A 17,910-nucleotide genomic window follows, 5' to 3' on the forward strand; every position below is an offset into this window, starting at 1 on the left:
CCGGAAGGATGTAACGTCAGTGGGCAGGGTATGTGAAGGATTACCTTCTATTTAAGTGTATCTGCTACAACTGTTTGTTTATGGTTGACAAAGGCTCGTGTGCAGAGCCGAAAACGCGTTCCTATCGATGTTATTGCAGTGATGCACATTAAAACTTAATCATCAGCATTTGCGAGTGCCGGGACTTCTTTATTTACTTATTGGCTTGGACCGTACCCGGAGCACCGCACATTCCCGGTAGTGCCGTCCACTTTTTTGATTTTGATTATCTACAAGAGTATCTGACTGACATCTGATGTGTATGGAGGCGCTCTATGTTTTCCCCAACAGCACCCACATGCTAGGGAAGAAAAAAAATCAATCAAATGATTGGAAGTCCAGCAACAAAGAAATAACTGCATAGCAAAATACTTTTGTGATGTTCTATCGTAACCTTGAGGAAAAGGAACTTACAGTAAAATAAGATCTTTATAAAACTTAAAAATTAAAAAAAAAAACACAGTTATATAGAGAAGTTCACCGACATCACAATAAGAGTTTGTCACCTCCATTAAATAGCCTTAACCTTTAACATTGCAGTGTCCATCCAGTGTCTTCACACATGTCACTTTTAGAGCCAATTAAACCAATATATAAACTTTAAACAATAAAGGTTACATGGCACAGGACCATGAAAAATGTCAGGATTGACTACAGCAATATATACGTGAATATATATACGTGAGATAAATATATATTTCATTCCTGATGTTGCCTACAAGTTACCTATGAGCGGTGTCGATTGTACAATGTATTATCATTTCTATAGAGTAAAACCTCAATCATACTCAAACAAATTCACTAAAGTGGGGTTTTCAATCTGCTAACTATGCATTCCATAATAGCTTGTAATTATTAAAAACTGACAAGGAAGCTCTGCCACCTGTGTTTATATGGAGCCAGGTAATGAAAAAACAACAACACTGTCATCACCTCTCAATTCCTGATTGCATTATCAAAACTGTAGCAGAGTTTGGCATCTGGGTGTGACCTTGTTAACTGCTAGGGTAATTAAGTTTATTCAGTGGGGAAAAGGGATGATAAATTATTAGCAAGAAGATTTTGTTCACATTTTATTAAATTGGCCTGTCAAAGGGTCGGCCAAATTACCAAGGGCCTCGTTTATTGGAGACCAGCCATATTGCCACATCTGTTACAATTATTTATAATTTCAGCAGTTGAAAACCAACTGAGTTAGGCATCCGCCATGTAAAGTAATTTACAAATTATCTGATGAGGGAGTGTTTTAGCTTTTCCCTCATTTCTAGCCAGCAGAAAGCCGCGCTGTAATTACAGAACACGATTAGGTTCTTTAGGGAACTTAACTTGCACTCGTAGCCATAGCGAGATGCAGCAAGAACATATGGAGGAGCTTGTGCTTCAACTCCCTGAAGCTCGTGACCCGCCTGCCGCTGAGCCCTTGAGTTGAATTTGAATGAGAGTGCCATGGCTAATGTTCTACACATGCACCATTTATGCCACAAAACAAATCGGATCACTGTTAATTATGAAGCAGCTATAATCAGGCCTTCACATCTGTGTAATGTGAGGCGCAGTAGGCTGTATTCCAGTAATGTATGACTACCTTTGGGTCACAAATTGTGAGCCATATTGCCTTGGTTGTAGTTTACTGAAATCTAAGTAACTCCTCTGATACAAGTCCAAAACAAGGATATTTTTATCCAGCTGTTTCTCCCGCTTTTTATTTTTAATTCTGTCTATCAGAAGAAGAGCTTTTCTTTATCAGCTATTGACCAGGGTAGTTAAAGCATATGGCACCAGTTCATTAATGAACATGAACACCAAGCACTCTAATTTAATGAATCCGCTTGAGCCATAAAAATCAGATTAGGTTTATGCCTGTCATCTACTCCCCTTCCCCTCTGCTGTGGTGTGAAATGAGTGTACGGAACTTAAATGTACTTGTCTTTTACAAAAAGCCATAACATCATCTCCCAAATAATGTATTAGCCCTTTTTGTGTAAACTGCGGGCAGGTGAAAAAACATCCACATGCAGCCGCCTTTTATTGCCGTTATTATGGTATTAATTGAAGCTGGGTCTAACATTTATCTTTTAGAGAACACAACCTGGCAACCACCTTCTCAAAAACACTTTATTCAATGAAAAATCTTCCTTATAGAAAAGCAGCTAAATATGTTGCACCCAGATGGCAAAGCAGCTCCAGTTTAATTAATCCACCTTAAGTCATTGAGTGTTCAGTATGGGTAATAACATTTTGAATAATTACAGACAAAAAAAGGCTCGGAATTTCATTAGTGAAACAAAGCAGAACCTCTGCGAACTATGTAGAGTAAACTTCCCTATAATTACCCTGTTGTGCGATAGTGGCTCGGATGCATAGGTTACAATGCTGATTGAGCAGCGCCTCGCTAGATGCTGTATTATACCCGCATAAAGCCACACAAACAATATGATGTGATGGCTTCATGTTGTATTTGTAAACTGTAGAAAACTCCAGTGCCCCTAGCAGGAAGACAATGCAGATATGAGCACATTTATATGTTTCACACGGTCCGGCAGTTAATAGTGTAGAATTGGGATTGTAATGGACTCTTTTTATTAGACAAACACAACATATACACACAATACTATACTTTAAAGAAATAGTTCCCTACTGCAGAAAATGAGCAAAATGTGTTCCTATAGAACACGTTAAAGAGAACCTTTTATGGGGATTTGTGACACCAAACCACCCACAGGCCCTTATGGACCAGTGGTTTAGTGTCCCAAATTGCACTTTAGCTAGTCCCTATGTGCCAACTATTGAAATAAAAACCTGTATACTTACCCAATAGGACCCATCACTAGGTAGGTAGAGGGACACTAGACCTGTTGGTGGTTTAGTTTCCCAAATCACACTGAAAGGTCCTCTTTAATAGAATGGACAATGAATAAAAGACACATATAGAAGGCAATCGTTACCATCAAAAAATTATGCTTGAAGTAATCCACAAACTATTTGTGAGTATTCAGATGAGGTTTAAGATCCAAAACCTGTCAACATCAAAACCATCTATTCTCCAATTTTAAGAATATGCAGCCTATAACTAAAGGGGAAAAGTCAATAAGGGAGATGTATCCCCACCTATTTTGCTTTCTTGTACTACTTTGAGACTTTTCTTTCTCAAATGACACAAAAAGGCCTCAACTGCAACAAAAAGATAAACATATGCCCCAAAATATTGTACCTCTTCCAGACTCTGTCAAGAAGATTGGGTAGAGTTCTGATGCTTTTTCACAAATCTGTCACCAGTTCCCACTTCCAAGAAGCAAGCTACAAACTCCTTTCCAGTTGGCATCAGGTAGCCACAAAATCGCAAACCCCGATTCCACGTGTTGGCGTTTTGAGGTTGAGAAAGGTACCATCCTCTACACATTCTTTCAAACACAATTACCAGCATTGACCTGCTCTCTGCTCTGTTCCTTCTTCATCAATGCGATGTCCCAGCCCAGATGTACAAACGTCCACTGGGCTTCCTAGTGGTGGCTTCAAGAGCCTGTGTTCCCCTACTATGGAAAATAATCTACTCCAACTTAAACTATGTGGATCCATAGGGTGAATTATATATTGCATATCAAGAATCTGACATCTTCTTTGAACCACTCCTATGAAAAGGTGTACTGCACATGGTTGCTTTTCAGAATACCCAAGCTTACTGAGAGCACCTACACAACAACTCTCCAGACCCCTGAGGCTCCAAGTTATTGATACCTCTACATCTTTGTATTATCTCATTTGACTGCTCCCACATTTCCTGCAAGCATAGCACATGTGTCCCAGCTTAAATCGTTCTCCTACAACCAATAAAATCAAAACCTTTCCTGCATGGGTCTAAGTTTGGCCTGCCTACTGGTGTATGACTCCACCCACCGACAATTGGCCCTTCCCATTCACGAGTATAGTGCCTCAGTGGCAGATAAGTTTAGATGATGTGAGAGGGACTTTTAACCCTTTAACAGCAGCTATAACAGGTGCGAGGGGTACTGAGCTCTGTCTGCAACTATTAATAGGAAACACAAGTAAACCCATTAATGTTAACCCCAGGACAGGGATCTAGACATTTCTGTAACATAGGGTCACAAGGTGGGTCTGGAGACTAATGCAAAGTACCAAGCATTGTGTCAGGCAGTCAGCGCAGATTCATGGTCAGGACTCAACTAGGTTATTATGGGAGAGCAAGCAATGAACTGCCCCTTTAAATATAATTGAAGCAGCACCCATGCCCTCAAAGGACTGGCTGAAGAGAGATTATGCATGACCACTGGACAGTGAAGTGACTAGCAGGAAGGATGATGCAGACCTGCAGTGTAAATCATGATCTTAACAGAAATAAAAATGCCAGGTGTTAACAGATTTGAAGCCAGCGCACATGAAGAAGAGGAGCTGCCCGGGGCGTCGGAATGGTGAGTACACAATTTATTTATATATATCAGAGTATAACCCGAGTGGGGATTGGCTTATACTCGAGTATATACGGTATATAATCCTGCATAAAAGTACTGTACACAAGTATACATATTTATTCACAGACACCAAGTTGCAACTTGCATGCGTTCCTACCGATCAATACTTAACATTTCAGCAATTTCTCACTGTGGCCAATTCCTGCGAAAAGCCAAGAGAAGTTTAAAAAAATGTTTTACCAGTTGCAACAGAATTCTATATTAGGAGGAGGCATACACCAGTTAGATCTTCCATTACAAATAAAAATATTCAATTCCAGCTAATTACAGCACTTCCGTGGATGCCTGGAGTACCAAACCGGTCTTTGATGTCAGCAGGTACATGTACAAACTTAAGATACAAGACAGCTAGACACTGACTGCATTTGTTCAGTAAACACAATTAAATATTTATTAATCACACAGGTAAAATTTGTATTCAAAAGAGAATACATTTCCAAATTAAATTTTCACATTGTGCTATATACCATTTTTACAACTGATTGATAACCATGTAATTTAGACAAGAAAAGGTTAGGATCGGTCATTGTCTACATAGTTTGCAAGATTAGTTTAAGCTTTCATCTTTAAAAATCTAGTCAAAATCACTTGGTATTCAAGTAGCAAAGCCTAACTGATAAGGAAGAGGATTGGTGGGGTGGTAGATCTGACATCACTTCCACTAAGGGAACCAAGAGATATTGTCGGATCTCAGACGGTTTTCCTTTGGCAAGTGAGGTTGTGGAGATGATGAATGCCATTTGTTAAAACCAATGTGGCACTGAAAAAGTTTCTGAAAGGGGTGTGATGGGATGGTAAAAGACACAGCTCCGTTGGATTTAACAACCTTTTTCACAACTTCAAAGCCAGGTTTCTGGCATAAAAGCTTGCTTAAATGGACTCTAGTCCCCTACTGAAGTAGGTGCATTCTAGAGCCGATGAAAATGCGGCCGCGGGACCCTTAGTAAATAAGCCCCAATATGTTTGCTTTGTGTTTCATTACACATTGCAAAGACATTGGGCAAAACCCATGCTAAACAACGGTTTTATATACATAGTAACTTATGTTTTACATATTTTAATTATTATTTATGTGTTTGTTAAAGAGCTTTGTCTGAGTTTGCAATGAGTTGCAAAACACAATGTAAATGCAATACATCAATGTGTAGGTGTCCAATGACTACCATGTTAGAAGTCACTCCATCTTCAATACATGGCATATCCTTAGCCAACTGACTCTCAGGTTGTACAATGCTGCTAGTAACCCTGCAGCCATCGTTTATGGCAGGTAAGTGGCTCTGTAATTGTACTATACAAATAACTATAGAATTAAAATAACAAATGCTATAAAATGATCTGACATGCTTATCTGCAATGGCATACAATGCATTCAGGACAATCTGTAACCTATAACCAAGACGTGTGAATGAAACCGTGGCAAAGTTGTCAGGGCCTTTTAGTGTGAGGGGTTGTACCCTAAACAGCCACTACACAGAAACTCAACCCCTTATCACCAACACTTGTTTTCAGCTTTATGACCAGACTCTACTTTTAAAAATCAGACATGTTTCACAATCATTGGTTATAACTTTGGAACGCTTTAACATATCCAGGTCATTTTGAGATTGTTTTCTCGTGACACATTGAGCATGCTCAGTTAACTACAGCTGGGTCCTGTCAGGGGACATGCCGTACCCCGCAGCTGTAGTATGGATTGGATCCGATCCAGGAGGAAGACACTTACATGTCGTGGTCATACTTGATTGCGGCATGTACGGGGTTAAACACCTAGGCTCTGAGCTTTTCCGATCTTAGGTGTTAGTGCTGGGTCTTGGGTTTTGATAACACGGCACTAGCAGGTTTTTATGTCCTGCAATATTCTTCTGACATGATGACGTAGAAAGGTGGCATGTCAGAAGAAGTATCCTTAATGACACAAAATGACATAAAAACACAATGCGGCAATCATCAAGGGGTTAAAGTGTGTACATTGAAGTTATATTTAAAAAAATCAAAGAATTGATGATGATTGAAAAATATATTTCATTTCCTCAAGCAACAAAGGTAAAAAATGTGTAAGCAAGAGTTCTTTTGATTTGCACGTGATTTGTCTACAAGAATAAATGGCAAGCCCTGCTAATAACTTCTTGTAATACAGAACACTTGGAGACAGCAATGTAATCCTTGCTGACATTCTTTGTAGAGCTCTTGGGTTCTGTGATTTGCAGAAGCAAAGTTGGAGTACAGCTGTATTTGTACATTCCGAAGAAAGTCTCACTCCTTGTGCTCTCTCTAATCCCAAATCAACGGTTTACTCTGGCACTGCCATTGTAAAAGATTTCCAAGTGGAGGCTCACAAGCAATGTCAGAAGAAAACAGACAAAACAAATACATGGAATAAATCCTCAAGTGGTTATGTAATTCCCATCCAGTGACTTTATACTAAATTCTATTTAAACAGGTGGCCAATATACAAAATGATATCATGGAGCTAAAGATGAAATAGCTATTCTGGCGTTATTGATTCTACTACAGTGCAGTAATCCATTTAAATGAAGTATCTTTTCTACAAAGAAATGAAGAAATGAAGAGAAAATGTTGGCTACCAGGGCCAGCTCCAGGCTTCAGTGGGCCCCTTTGCAGTCAACTCGAGTAACGGCATGGGTTCATTAAATATAGCCCAGCCCCCCCCTCGCCCCCAATACATTATATGCAGGCCCCTCCTCGCCCCCAATACATTATATGCAGGCCCCTCCTCGCCCCCAATACATTATATGCAGCCCCCTCCTCGCCCCCAATACATTAAAGGACACCTGTCATCAGGTCTGTGTCACTTGTCCTGTCACCTCTACCTGTTGGAGCAGCTCACAAGGATCCCATCCCAGCCTTTATCTAGTTATTTCATACATTAATCATTGTAAAATCATATATTCTTTATCATGTAAATGAGGCTGGTCACATGGTCAGAGGCAGTGATGTCACCCCTGTTACCCCTCCCCTCTCCTCCCCCTGCTCATGTCTGTGTGTAATGTATAGTAAAGCATGGCTAGTGTGTGCTGCATCTGCTGACATGCTGCATCCTCCTAATATACAGGTGAGAGACACAGACATCAGCTACACATGAATCTGACATGTTCTGCTGTAACATGGCTGCAGCCTGGAGCTGCTGTATCTCTCCTATACACACACAGGCTGCAGGGGGCGTGGCCACCAGCACCAGGAAGCACATCATTATACAGCCTCACATCATTATACAGGCTGTCAGTCATGCACTGGGGGTGTGGCTGTGCCTCCCACTCATGAATAGAGTGGACAGCTTGAATATGCTAATGCTTCATTGGACATTTCACAGGTCATTTGCATACAGCTTTAGGACCTCATTGCTTAGGTTTACAGGCATGTAGAGGGACAATGAAGGGATAGAGGCAATGCTCTCTAATGGCAGTTTATGTAAATATATTTAGTTTAGGGGGGTTATTTTGCATGACGGGTTCTCTTTAAATATAGCCCCCTCCTCACCCCCAATACATTATATGCAGGCCCCTCCTCGCCCCCAATACATTATATGCAGCCCCCTCCTCGCCCCCAATACATTATATGCAGGCCCCTCCTCGCCCCCAATACATTATATGCAGGCCCCTCCTCGCCCCCAATACATTATATGCAGGCCCCTCCCCCCCCAATACATTATATGCAGCCCTCTCCTCGCCCCCAATACATTAAATATAGCCCCCTCCTCGCCCCCAATACATTACATGCAGCCCCCTCGTCACCCCCAATACATTGTATGCAGCCTCCTCATTACCCCCAATACATTATATGGAGCTCCCTCCTCAGCCCCCAATACATTATATGCAGCCCCCTCCTCAGCCCCAATACATTATATGCAGCCCCCTCCTCAGCCCCAATACATTATATGCAGCCCCCTCCTCAGTCCCGATACATTATATGCAACCCCCTCCTCAGCCCCGATACATTATATGCAGCCCCCTCCTCAGCCCCAATACATTATATGCAGCCCCCTCATCAGATTTCACATTATATGAGCCCCCTTCCCCACATGGATTATATACAGCCCCCTCCTCATGTCCCATTCTTTACTAACAGCCCCTACACTAGTAAATGTGACCATTAAAAATAAAAGAATAATACTTACCTCAGTCTTCTGCTCAGGTCAGGATCTTCTCTCTCTGTCTTCCTTCTTCTTCCGGCAGCTACACAGCACTTCAGCCAGCGGTCACAGGTTCTGCTAGCGTCACATTCATAACGCGACGCTAGCACACAGGGGGCGGCCCTCGGCTTGATTGCATATTCCAGTCGCGTTCATAAAGCGACGCTAGCGGAACCTATGACTGCGGCCTGAAGCGCTGTGAAGCTGCCGAACTCAACACTAGCGGAACCTGTGACTTCGGCCACGCAGAGACTTACAGCGGCGTCCTGCAGCACACAGAGTACCGCTTTACGGCGCCACGGGTGGGCCATCCCAGCAGCTGGGGGGCCCGGCACTTACCCGGGTTTGCCGGCCCTGTTGGCTACACATGTATGGGTATGGACAGCCGGCCTGAGCGACTAGTGCGGGCATCAGTGATAGGCTACAGGCCAGCATAGTGAACTACATAATGTGTTACGTAGTAAAGTAAAAATTAAAAATAGAAGACTACCTACTGACGCCAGACCCCGGGGCTGCAGTAGGATGGATTGGATGAACCTATTAGTTGGTTTACTTTACGCCAGAAAGTTAGGACACAATTCTGTCAGGTTAGCAGTGTTTCTGGTGCACGGACCTTTTAGGTGCGAGGCCGAGCCCCTTTTGATGAGCTAGTCATAGGAGAGCCAGAAAACTGTCTAAAACCCTTTATATATGTGGTGCAGACAGTTTTTTAGTGAAAGCTACGACAGATTAATAAATCTACCCCAATGTATCTTCCACGACTGTAGCTGAAAGAAGAGCATTGATGGAGAGTCTTTAAACTGCCGTGCTGTGAGATCTCAGCATTGAATTTCTCCATAGCCCCTATCCCCTGCTCTAAGTAAGAGCTGTAGCAGACTTCTTGTTGAATACTACAACAGTAACTTAGAGCAGGGGGAACAAAATCCCTTCAGTGCTGCTACTTAAGAATCTTGACAGCTTCATATGGTTAAAACAAATATAGTTGCATGTACTATTAAAGGGAATGTAAGAAACTTTGTAAAATATCTTTTTAAAGAAAGAAAGAGATCATGTTAAATGCTGTCCACCAATGTATGTAGCAAAATTGAGGAAGTGCCCTGGAGATTTAGGTTTTGCAAGTGTTCTTTTGAATTAACCCCTGATATGGCCAGATTAGTTTTTTTTTTTTACATTTAATAGAAAACAAAAATGTTACTTCAATGTCACTGGTTGAGGGGTTGCTTTTTGTAAGCTGTATTTTTCATTTGCGTGGCCTATAACTTATTGACCAAATTTTTGTATGCAAAGTCAGATGGGTGCAATTACTTATATGACCGACCCAATAAAGATCTAACTACTTTTAAAGCTTAGAAAGATAAATAAATGAATTAATAAAATATAAATATTATCAACAATTAACAAATTTGATAAATAGTGCAGAATTATGCCTCATGCACATGAATGACTGGCAAAGGTGCTAACATGGGCACTTCTGGTCTAGTTTTAAGCCGTTTAGATTTTCGACACCATCCTTAAATGTACTCAAGAACTGCAAATAATGGTCATGGGAAGTCATCCTTTTTCCTACAGCTACCTTGACATTTCCTTGTTATTAAGTATTTTATAAGAAATTGTGGAGCTATATTGTGTCATTACACTCATGTTTATTGGAAATCTCCACTGTTTGTATATACATTTGCTGGAAAAAAATTCTGTGCCACTGTCTGCATTAAAAGAACTAATGTTCTACATTTTTAGTGTGGCAAAAATACTCATCGATGGTGGTAAAGAGATTTGCAGATTTTTATTTTAGGATATTAGAATATATTTTTACTTTGCCTCTCAATTCAATCCATTTGGGATGTGAGCTTAATTCAGTGAAGTAAGGGAGAGTAAAACATAAAATGCTGTTCAGAACAATGCGACAGCCATTAAGGAATGAACAGCTAATGGACTTCACAGTCACTGTACAGACTACTCTGTAACGTGTGCGCTGTTTACACAGTCAAGAGGTTAAAAGAAAAAGTCAATACTCACTATTGGAAAGCCTGAACACATATCTTGTAATATTGCTGGTCTGGTGAACCACTCATAAAATATAAACACATTACAGTTCCTAATGCTGTACCTGAGGTTCTTGAGGTGACATGGGTAATGCATTGAGGGCTTCTTGCAGTTTCACTTGCAGTTGACTAATATGCTGTTCCTTTTGATGTAGCTGCTCAGTAAGAGCAATATTACTTTGCCGCAGTTGAGTCTCACTGGACTTTGCCGTTTCATAACATGCATTCAAGTCATTATAAAGCTGATGGTGAAAACAATAATGATTATTATACATTGGTAGTATGGAGCATTACTGGAGGAAAAAAAGGAGAATTATTAAAAGGTACACTATAGAAAAATACATATTATGATTATAGTATGTTTTGAAAAGGCACTGCAAAAATTTAAGATCTTTCACAAAAAAAAAGAAACAATTTTGTTATGTGGTTCTTGAAAATAGGCCATTTGATAGATTAGATTGCGGGAGTCCACTGCTCGGCACCCATGCCATTCAGCCAGTAGTATTTACAAACATGTTTACTACTTCAATTTAATTCTTTTTTTTTTTTTAAGAGTACAAGTGGTCCCCGGGTTACGTACAAGATAGGTTCTGCAGGTTTGTTCTTAAGTTGAATTTGTATGTAAGTCGGAAATCTATATTTTATAATTGTAGCTTCAGGCAAAATTTTTTGGGTCTGTATGACAATTGGATTTAAAAAATGTTGGGTTGTCATAAGAACCAGGATTAAAGGGGTATTCTCGTCTGGGCATTCACTTTCAGTTTCATTAATCTGCCATATACAAACATTTCTTCAATTGGATGTTATTAAAAAAAATGTTCCTGTATGAAGATAATTTCTCATAAATGTAGTCATATGGTCCCTTAGAAACAAGACTGTGTCCTTGGTTACGGCCACGTCTGCTGGAGGGATTGCACAAAGAAACAAAAGTTTTTGTGTATGAAATGTCCAGATGTTGCTACATGTCGCACAGCCGTCCTGTGGTAATGATCGCTGAATCCAGGTGGTCAGGCAGGACTCTATAGCGCTAGTCTGGCCACAGCTGCCAGAGTGTGACATGGTCGTATCCAGGGAAGCCATCTCGTTTCTAAGGGACAACATGGCTACATTTATGAGAAATTATCTTCACACAGGAACATTTAATTACATCCAATTGGAGAAATGTTTACATATGGCAAATGAATTTAATTAAATGTGAATGCCCAGATGAGAATACCCCTTTAACAATAAAGCTTCATTGCAGACACATGTGATAACTGTTACAGATGATCATTGTAGCCTGGGACTAAAGTACAATAAATTACCAATATTCAGAGGTCCGTTTGTAGCTAGGGGTCGTCTGTAAGTCGGGTGTTCTTAAGTAGGTGACCACCTGTACTATTAACTATTCTCTATTTTTGTTTCCTATAGTCTTTAGTTATAACATAAGTCAGCAGAAACATTTGTAGCCCACCTCTGGTTATATATTATATATATTTTTTTTTTCCTTAATAATTGGCACTTTTCAAAACCAGACAACTTTGCTTATAACTTAAAAGAATAAGCAGCTGTTACTTCTTAGTGCTGCTTATTCTTTTAAGTTATAAGCAAAGTTGTTTTTACACACGTCCAGTTTTTAATGATGCAGTTTATGGTGCGCAAACCAGGAGGGGAATGTAAATAGAGGAGGAGTAGCAAACATAGGGGTAGATTTATCAAGTGTCTGAAAGTCGGAATATTTCTAGTTGCCCACGGCAACCAATCACAGCTCAGCTTTCATTTTATAAGTGGTCATGAATATTTTAAAGGGGAGCTGTGATTGGTTGCCATGGGCAACTAGAAATATTCTGACTTTCAGACACTTGATAAATCTACCCCATTATGTTCAAGACCTGCTTTTGGGTTCAAAAACTGCATCTGAAAAACTGAAAGTCTGGCTGAAAGTCAGGGTGATGCCACATGTTCCGTTTTTGGTCTATATTGAAGCATGCATTTTCAGTGCGTTTAATCATGCGTTTAATAGATAAAACAGGTTTAAAGGAGCCAAACGCATGGTAAACAGTAAAAAACGGATGCGTTTTAAAAAATGCATGCGTTTTTAAACAGACTGAAAACGCATGCTTTAAAATGGACCAAATGTGTGGTATCACCATTAGTCTGGGGTTTCTTTATCTCATCACTCTGTTCTGAAACTGTAGAGTTTTGGGAGAAGCAGCAGGAGATGGAATCGAACACAGTAATTTATTAAATATTATACAAATCCATATAATTATTGTGAATCCAAGAAGTGCACTTTAACACAGCATATTACAAAAACACAGACTAGCACATCATTGCAAAAAATATTTAAATGTTGGTTACTCAAAATAGTTTTCAGAGCGGAACAATATCCCATGTGTCACTTATGTCATGTAAAGGTATTTCTGCACACATAAATGTAGAAAGCTGGTATGGATGATGGAAATATGATTACTAGCCAAATGTCTGATGTGTGAATAAATAAAATTGCAAAAAGTAATGGCATATTAAAGATTATGTATATATTAGTAGTAGACTTGGGGAAAAAAAAACACACACACATACTTTTTGATATGAGATGGTCTCAGTGAAGTGAGCATCTTCCTGACTTCTCAGTACTTTTTGAGTGTCCATATTGAGTGTCTGCAGCTGTTGTACAAGTTCAGCCTGCTGAGCAGCATGTTCATTGCTTTGTTTATACAGATTCTGAAGTTCTTGCAGCTCTTTTCTGTTAACAGAAGCAAGGAACCATGGAATCAAACATAGGCAAGAAAGTTAACACAGAATGTTATGTATCACAACGTATAAGAGTCAAAAAAGGAGTTAAAATTAAGTGCACACAGTATTCACCCTTGGGTGCAATCACGGTGGTATAAGAATTTGGCATTTCATTGGCTACTTTATCCTAAAGTCCTTCTCTGTCCATGGGGTACTAGGCACCTGGACAGGGAGGGCATCAGTTCATGCAGTCAGAATGCAAGGAATTGTAAGCACATGGAGAACTACTATATGGGGTCTGGCGATTCTGTACCCATGGCCTGTGGAAGGATCCCTGAAAGTGCTATGTTATCGGTGGAAGAAAACCAAACAATGTTTCCTGGGCCCAATGGAACAAGGTCGTTATGAAATGGAGCCACCTAACAACAGCTAATGGTAATATAAAGTAGTACACACCTAGAAGTAGCCTCATAAATTGGAAAGACAGTAATTCCAGTACCAATTTTTATGTGTCATTGGCACTTGAGCCTAAAACGGTCACTAAAAATTTGAATGCATAAATCAAGAGTGCAGATATGAATAAGCCTAATAGTATAGTATACTTTGTTAATTAAAATTGTTTCTCCGTCCTTTCATTTTGCTTTTACCAGCGTGTATAAACCAGTTTTCCGCTGCAATGATAGCGGTTATAAATATATTTATTGAAGTCATGCATGTATGAGAAAAGCTGGTGGGTGTGCACCACTCACCATTGAAAATGACTGGTTGCACTGAAAATTCAGAAAGAGGTATCCCAGCACTCACGGTAGATTTCTATGCAATCAATTTATTAGCATAAGTTATAGACAGCTGTTTATAACTTATGCTAATAAATTGATTGCATAAAAATCTACCGTGAGTGCTGGGATACCTCTTTCTACGTTACCTGGCGGATACCTCGCCTGTCCTCGTGCACCACAACTAACGCGGAGTGCCTTCCTACCTGTATGTTGCACTGAAAATTCAGGCAGAAATAAGATAAGCTCTTTAATTTGTGGTGCAGCCATTCGCCACGTACACAGCACAGTAAGACACGGTGAATGCTGTCAATGTGAGCTCTTAGCGAGCCTCTTTTTCGGCATCTAGATTAGGACACATTTATGGTCATGTGCATGAGGCCCAAGATTTATCCAGGAAAAATAATGCCAATGTGTAAATTCTCACAGCTAATACTTTGAGTGATAAATTGTTGGCATATCATATGCAATTTGAATGCAGAAAAACTGTTTGCAACTAAACAGTTGTGGCGCCAGTTTACTATGTTCAACATTTTATTCAGTCTGTGTCACAAGCTACAGCTCCTTATCACAGTCGTGGGGCCTGTGTCATCAGCAATCTCATTATGACTTTGTGTGTCAACAGTTGAATGATGCCATTACAACCACTGAGGAATGGACAATAGTCAAGATCAAATAACAGATAAGATTACATAACAACGTTCAACTGAGCTTCTTCAGTATTTATACATGCTGAACTGATAGAGACAAAAGCACTGTTCACACATTGCAGTCCTATGGCTTTACTGGAAAGTATTCGTCAAAAAAAACCTAAGCCATTTTATATTTTCTAAACTAATTATTTTTTTTTCAATATACCCATTGTATTCCATATGGTGATCACCTGGATCAATATCCTGAGTCCACAGCAGTTTATACTCACGTTTTCTACCAGCATTGTACTGCATAACCTTGCTCACCTTTCCTTGAGACTTTACTATTATAATATAATATATAATAATAACTAGTGGAGATATCTCAGTAATAATTTACACAAGAACATTTCACAATAATGTCAAGACCATTGTCTGTCTGGAAACGCAGAGTGAGAGATGAACAAAAAAAAATGTGTAAGAATTATTGCATAATCTGCAGCAAAAATATATTACCGGGTAATATAAATATATATACAGGCAGTCCCCGGGTTACATACAAGATAGGGTCTGTAGGTTTGTTCTTAAGTTGAATTTGTATGTAAGTCAGAACTGTATATTTTATCATTGTAATCCCAGCCAGAACTTTTTTGGTCTCTGTGACAATTGGATTTTAAAAATGTTGGGTTGTCATAAGAATCAATATTAACACTAAAGCTTCATTACAGACATCTGTGATAACTGCTACAACTGTTTATTGTAGCCTAAGACTAAAGTGCAATCAATTACCAATATCCAGAGGTCCGTTTGTAACTAGGGGTCGTATGTAAGTCAAGTGTTCTTAAGTAGGGGACCGCCTGTATATCTCTATCTATATATATATCTCTAGAGGTTTATACTCGTACAAATAGTATGGAAAAGGGAGGTGGTGTTGTCTAGTCTTACTTTTAGAGTTGTCATGTAGTGATACACACATTAGCATGGGGCCTCATTAGTCACAATGAAGTGGCTAGTTGGCTTATGTAATTTCAAAATGAATACCAAGAACCTTCATTATTCAGATATTTTAACTGACTTTAGCAACAATAGATCATTGTAAAACATGTGGATATGTTCACTTTTCTGTTGGCAAATTCTAGAAGGTGTTGGGGGTCACTTATTTTTGGATTATAATCAAGGGTCATTTCTGATTGACAGGATCTGCTCTGCATGAAATTTACTTTTGCATAGCAGAGATGCTTCAATGCACATGAAATAACCGAGTAGAGAGAAAAAAAAAAAAAAAAAAGCAGCTAGGGATGTAAACTTGGAAGGTAAAAATATCCACATTTAAAGTGATTACTTTTGGGAGTTACTTAACAGATCTCAAGTCAATTAGTATATAAACCAAGCTGCACTTTCAAAAGCTCCTACTCTTTCTATGATGTCACCAAAAGTGAATTTGCTTAAGAGACAACTTCTCTCAATAAATGTTAGCAAAGTAGGGCATTTGACACGTTACATTTAAAGCTTGATTTCCACTCTTCTTTTTCCAGGTCCATTGACCTGCAAAAAATGTCACCAAACGTCAATACTCAGTGGGGAAACTGTATCCGTAAAATCATTAAATACCATTAGAGACAAATGGATATGTCCTGAGCCCTAGTACCTTAACAGCTGATAAATGGTTTAAAGTGAGAAGTGAAGGAAAAATAAAAAAAACTATTGGTTTTGTTAAATTGAATAAAAAGAAAGAAAACTTTGACACTTTAGGTGCTCTACCTGAAGTCAGGCTTTTTAAAACTTGAAGGCTAAAACTATCCGTGATATATAAATTTGGTTAGAATTAACAGTGGTCACTACACTGATAAAACGTATCTGTGAGTGATTTGCAAAACATTCTTGTCTTAAAAATGTTGATTAAAGAGGATGAGATAGGGAAAAAATATATATATGTTGCCCTCAAATGCGGTCAAGGTCACTTCTAGTCACTAATTTCTGGTGTCCCTTAATGCTTGGCCATACAGCCAACAGTGATGCATTTCAGAGGCTATACAATATTTCCTCTGTATTAAAACAATCAACAAAGTACAAAGAGCATCTTTCTGTGGTATAGGGCTATATTCCCACACAAACTGGATTCACTCACTCTTAGTAAGACATGAACTGCACACATTGCACACATCTGCAGGACTTGCTACACAACTCTTTCTCCGATGTTATTTCAATCCTGACGTCAGGAGGGTTCCAGTATATTGCACTTTCACCAATCTAATATTGACAACCTAGGTCAACATATTTATCCTAGAAAAAGCTAACTGTAATGGAATATTAATCCAACTCAATTAATTAACAGATACTTCCGTTTTTTTTAACACTATTCACAATTCTTTTCTGTGTCTTTTTTCCCTTGGAATAAATTAAAATAATAATACTTACTTTCCTGTCTTATACTGCACCAAAAGAAAATCTGGCGTTAAGACTGTCTAGTCTCACTCTAAGCCTCCCAAAAGTTGGCTTAGTTTTTCACCATAAACACCCCCAAATAGCCTGCTGGATAGCTTGTAGGTTTAAATTATACCATAATTCTGGTGGATTTTTTTTTAGTTTATTTCCTCCAGTAGGTCAGAAATATTGTAGATATTTACATCTATTGTACATGTGCCCATTAGTATAGGTGACAAGCAGTGGCGTAACTAGGAGTGGCAGGGCCCCATAGCAGGCTTCGGCATGGGGCCCCCTTCCCACTGGAAAATGATACATATTTGTATACTCACACATGCAAGTTACAATCACACATTTGTACACTTATGCACATATTCTCATATAGAGCATATACACACATACAATGACATTTACAAACACACAGCTTATATACACACATACAGTATATGCAGACACCATACACATACACCATATACACATCACAGATGCAGCATATATACATTGCATATATGTTATATACATATTATGATGTACAAAGTGCAGCATAATATGTATATAATGGTGCCCATCCTCCACTCTTTAGTGTGTCAGGTCGGATGCTGGGCCCCCCTGATAGTGTGGGCCCAATAGCGGTTGCTATAGCTG

The 17,910-nt window shown here is 39.3% G+C and overlaps 1 protein-coding gene across 1 annotated transcript in view; it reads right to left on the reverse strand.

Annotated features, from left to right (window-relative positions):
- Positions 1 to 17,910, reverse strand: part of CNTLN (centlein) — a 216,933-nt gene that overhangs the window by 141,387 nt on the left and 57,636 nt on the right. Inside the window, exons 8-9 of the mRNA XM_072154092.1 lie at positions 13,281 to 13,443; positions 10,784 to 10,960 (exon numbers count right to left, since the gene is read on the reverse strand). Of these exons, the coding sequence (XP_072010193.1) occupies positions 10,784 to 10,960; positions 13,281 to 13,443 (340 nt within the window). The remainder of the gene's footprint in view (positions 1 to 10,783; positions 10,961 to 13,280; positions 13,444 to 17,910) is intronic.

This window comes from Engystomops pustulosus, chromosome 1 (assembly GCF_040894005.1).
Source record: "Engystomops pustulosus chromosome 1, aEngPut4.maternal, whole genome shotgun sequence".
Classification (NCBI taxonomy): Eukaryota; Metazoa; Chordata; class Amphibia; order Anura; family Leptodactylidae; genus Engystomops; species Engystomops pustulosus.